The sequence below is a fragment of the Portunus trituberculatus genome, chromosome 37 (assembly GCF_017591435.1).
Source record: "Portunus trituberculatus isolate SZX2019 chromosome 37, ASM1759143v1, whole genome shotgun sequence".
NCBI classification, from domain to species: domain Eukaryota; kingdom Metazoa; phylum Arthropoda; class Malacostraca; order Decapoda; family Portunidae; genus Portunus; species Portunus trituberculatus.
This window is the reverse complement of record NC_059291.1, coordinates 27,960,820-27,965,819: the sequence shown is the minus strand read 5'-3', so window position 1 is coordinate 27,965,819 and position 5,000 is coordinate 27,960,820. Positions and strand designations below refer to the sequence as shown.

Below are 5,000 nucleotides of genomic sequence, written 5' to 3'. Positions count from 1 at the left end.
CTTCCTTCCCTCCTTAGCGAGCCCTAAATTAAAAAGGTGGGGGAAAAGGTCGAGGATAAAGTTTGCATCGTCATTCAAGGTGCTTTGATGTCACATTTTTTTTTAGGTGATGACGTCTTAACTAAGTCTTTTATTTATCGTTTATTATTTTTTCAGTACTTTCTGTCTTCAATTTCATTCACCACCGGTTCTCTTCCTCGATTCCCTTTCTATATTTTTATTTCATCATAATGCTTTCAAACACACACACACACACACACACACACACACACACACACACACACACACACACACACACACACACACACACACACACCGCGTAGTGTATTGTAGTGGTTAACACTTTCGACTCACAATCGAGAGGACCGGGTTCGAGTCCCGGTAAGCGACGAGGCAAATGGGCAAACCTCTTAATGTGTGGCCCCTGTTCACCTAGCAGAAAAATAGGTACGGGATGTAACTCGAGAGGATGTGGCCTTGCTTTCCCGGTGTGTGGAGTGTGTTGTGGTCTCAGTCCTACCCGAAGATCGGTCTATGAACTCTGAGCTCGCTCCGTAATGGGGAAGACTGGCTGGGTCACCAGCAGGCGACCGAAATGAATTACACAGACACACACGCAGACACACACACACACACACACACACACAGACACACACACACACACACACACACACACACACACACACACACACACACACAGAGAGAGAGAGAGAGAGAGAGAGAGAGAGAGACTCGCTCCCGGGTGTTTACACTCGACTAATGAAGTGTCTGGGAGCGGCTCCATCAAGGTGAGGGCGGTACAGGTGCTAGCGACAGGTGACAAGCTGGTGGGGGGAGTAAGCAGACGGAGATTACAGGAAAGGATGAAGACGTGAAGCGAAGGAAGAGGCTCAAGTGGATGGTGAAGTTAGGTGTGGCCGCGGCTACGTGATATTTACACTGTAGTGCCTCAATGATACACAGACCTTGAGAAGCTGGCTTAGCAGGTGGTAGAGGAGGAGGAGGAAGAGGAGGAGGATGAGAAGTACAGGAAGCATGGTGAGGTTAGGTGTGAATTTGGGTGTGCCGGTAGTCGTAGCTGTGTTGTATTTACAGTACAATGCTTCAGTGAGTAGACAGACCACGAGGAGCAGGTTTAGCAGGTGGTAGAGGAAGATGAACAGGAGAATCAAGGTATGGGTTAGGTATGGTGACTGCGTGGTGTTTACAGTGCCATGCCTCCCCGAACAGATAGACAGACAAACAGACAGACCCGGAGTAACTTGTGTGGCAGGTGGTAGACGAAGGGTCCTGAGGAGAGGACTTCGTTGTTCCTCTTAAGCCACTGGACGTGCGGTTCCGGGTAGCCGTCCACCACGCAGGAGAGGTTGACGCTGGACCCTAAGGTAACCCACTCCTGCGGCCGCTGCACCCGTACCTCTGGCTTGACTGTGGAGAGTGAGGGTTAGACGAGGGTTAGGTGATAGCCAGGAACTTCTCTCTCTCTCTCTCTCTCTCTCTCTCTCTCTCTCTCTCTCTCTCTCTCTCTCTCTCTCTCTCTCTCTCTCTCTCTCTCTCTCTCTCTCTCTCTCTCTCTCTCTCTCTCTCTCTCTCTCTCTCTCTCTCTCTCTCTCTCTCTCTCTCTCTCTCTCTCTCTCTCTCTCTCTCTCTCTCTCTCTCTCTCTCTCTCTCTCTCTCTCTCTCTCTCTCTCTCTCTCTCTCTCTCTCTCTCTCTCTCTCTCTCTCTCTCTCTCTCTCTCTCTCTCTCTCTCTCTCTCTCTCTCTCTCTCTCTCTCTCTCTCTCTCTCTCTCTCTCTCTCTCTCTCTCTCTCTCTCTCTCTCTCTCTTTCTCTCTCTCTTTCTGTTCTCTATTCTAATTTGCTCTCTCTCTCTCTCTCTCTCTCTTCTCTCTCTCTCTACGTCTCTGAAAAGATAAATCTTAAAGTTAGCTGCTTTTCTTGGATAAATGCAACTCTCTCTTTTCAGCTTCTATCGCTAACTTCGTTATGAAAGATAAATGCACAGTTAGAGACTTGGATAAATGTCAGTGTGGTTTGGTAGCTCAGTGGTTAGAGCGCTGGCTTCACAAGCCAGAGGACCGCAGTTCGATTCCCCGGCCGGGTGGAGATATTTGGGTGTACACACACACACACACACACACACAAGCACGCTCGACTCACACTCGAGAGGGTCCGGGTTCGAGTCCCGGAGGCGGCGAGGCAAATGGGCAAGCCTCTTAATGTGTGGTCCCTGTTCACCTAGCAGTAAATAGGTACGGGATGTAACTCGAGGGGTTGTGGCCTCGCTTTCCCGGTGTGTGGAGTGTGTTGTGGTCTCAGTCCTACCCGAAGATCGGTCTATGAGCTCTGAGCCCGCTCCGTAATGGGGAAGACTGGCTGGGTGACCAGCAGACGACCGAGGTGAATTACACACATGGATATTTAATTTATAGCCAATTCTCTCTCTCTCTCTCTCTCTCTCTCTCTCTCTCTCTCTCTCTCTCTCTCTCTCTCTCTCTCTCTCTCTCTCTCTCTCTCTCTCTCTCTCTCTCTCTTATCTTTTGCTTTTTTTATGTATTATAATTTCAATCTCTTTTTACTTCATCCAATCTTATATGAAAAAGATAAATGTTTTAGCTTATAAATGTCTTTTTTTTTAAACACACACACAAAAAATTAGCTCTTTCCTTTCCCCAGGGACCTTCGATTATAGATTTTTGTTCTCCTTTCACTGTAGTGTTCAGCTAAGTGAGTAGGTACAATGTAAATCGAATTTGTGACCTTGTTGTGTTTTGGTTGGCTATCCAAGATCAAATAATGAGCTCTGAGCTCATTCCGTAGGTAACTGTGGCTGTCGTGGAACTGCAGGTCAAACAGAAAACACAAACAACACACACACACACACACACACACACACACACACACACACAAATTTTAGAAATAATTTCATCTAAGGATAAATAGACAAAAATTTAAATTTAAAAGAAATCCAACCTTAATTAATTAAAAAGTTTAAATAAATAACATTTATTTTATTTGCGGGAAACCGGAAACCAAAAATTTGGGAAAATAAACTTGAATTTGATGCCAAAAAAAGATTGTTTTAAACTGAAAAAACCTTTTAAAGGCAAATAGGAACCCCAAATGGGAAACCTATAAATTTTTAATCCAGCGTTAGTTGGAAATTCCTCAATTTGCTAATTTTGTTGGAAGAGACTTTCCCCAAAATTTTTTCAATTTTTTTCTTTTTTCTCTCCTTTCTTCTTCTCTCTCTCTCTCTCTCTTTTTCTCTCTCTCTCTCTCCCCCTTCTTTCCCCCCCCCCCCCAATCATTTAAAATTTTTTTATTTTTTTCATTCTTTAATTAAATTCTAAAGATTTTTTGTCCATTTATTTTATAAAATTTTCTATTTTGTTTCTTAATTTTTTCTTGGTTTATTTCAATTCCGAAATGTTTTTCAAAATAAGGTCCTTTTATTCAATGGGAACGTTAAAAACAAGATTTTTTTTTTCAAATTCCCTCTTTGGAAACATTTTGGTTTCAGAACAAAATCCCTATGAAACTTAAACCCAATTTCAACTTATTCCTTGTTACCAGCTATTTTGAACGGGCAACCAATTTTTTTGGATAAAATTTTGGTTCAACATTAATCCCAGGTTGTGTGTTTTTTTTTTTTTTTTTTCTCCTTTTTTTTTTTTTTTTTTTTTTTTTTTTTTTTTTTTTTTTTTTTTTTTTTTAATAAAAATTAATTTTGTATATTTTAATTAATAAAATAAATGTATATTTAAATTATTTTTTTTGTTAATAAATTATAAAAAGTTTTTTATTAAGTAAAATTAATAAAATTTATTTAAATATAAATAATATAATTTGGGTTTGGTTAAAAAATAATTTAAATATTTAATATTTTTAAAAAAAATAAATTATTTTAATAAATTAAAATTTTGATTAAAATAATATTTTATTATTTTTTTTTTAATTAATTATTTTTTAAATTTTAATAATAATAGAATATAATTTATAATAAAAAAAAAAAAAATTTTTATATTTTCTTTTATATTTATATAAAAAATTTAAAATTTTTTAATGTTAAAAAATTATTTAAAGTAAGTTAAATAATATTTGTTTTTTTTTTTTTTTTTTTTTTTTTTTTTTTTTTTTTTTTTTTTTTTTTTTTTTTATATTATTTATATATATATTAATAATATATATAAAAAATATATATTTATATATAATATATATATATATATTTTTTATAAATATTTATATATATATATATATTTATATATATATATATATATATATATATATATATATATATATATATATATATATATTATATATATTTTTTTTTAATTGGGATGGAAGGGAAAAAATTTAATTATTTAAAAAAATAAAAAAAAAAAAAAAATTAAAAATATTAATAAATGTTTAATTTTTTTGGGTTTTTTTTGGGGTGGTGGGTGGGTTGGTTTTGTGTGGGTTTAAATAAGTTTTTTGGTTTTTTTTGTTTTGGGTTGGGTTGGGTGGGGTGGGTTTTTTTTGGGAAAGGGGAAGGATAGTTAGAAGTTAAAAAAAATAAAAAGGGTAAAAAGATTAAAATGAAATTGGGGTTATTAAAAATAAAATAGTTAAAAAATTATAAGGAAAATTTAATTATTTTTATAAATTTTATAGAATAAATATATAAATAAGGTTAAAAAATAAAAAAAATAAAAATAAATAATTTTAATATTTAGAAATAAATTAAATTTTAATTTAATTTTTATAAGGATAAATTTTTTTTAATTAAAGGGAGGAAGGGAAAAAAGGTTTGAAAAAAATATTTCAAGGGATGGCCAAAGTGTTGGAAAAAAATTAGTTTTGAGGCCCTTGAAAAAAAGGTTTTGAAAGAAAAACAAAATTAAAAGGATCCAGAAGTTAAGGGGTCCTTGCACTCCCTTTTGAAAGATTTAAGTTGGGGTTGGGGTCGGAACGGTTGAATTCCAGGGTTTACCATTAGGGAATAAGGAGTGGATAGGG

At 35.8% G+C, this 5,000-nt stretch overlaps 1 protein-coding gene across 1 annotated transcript in view; it reads right to left on the bottom strand.

The window, feature by feature from the left end:
* LOC123514172 (uncharacterized protein DDB_G0271670-like) overlaps positions 1–5,000 on the bottom strand; it is an 87,136-nt gene that overhangs the window by 52,685 nt on the left and 29,451 nt on the right. Inside the window, exon 2 of the mRNA XM_045271822.1 lies at positions 1,253–1,428. Within this exon, the coding sequence (XP_045127757.1) occupies positions 1,253–1,428 (176 nt within the window). The remainder of the gene's footprint in view (positions 1–1,252; positions 1,429–5,000) is intronic.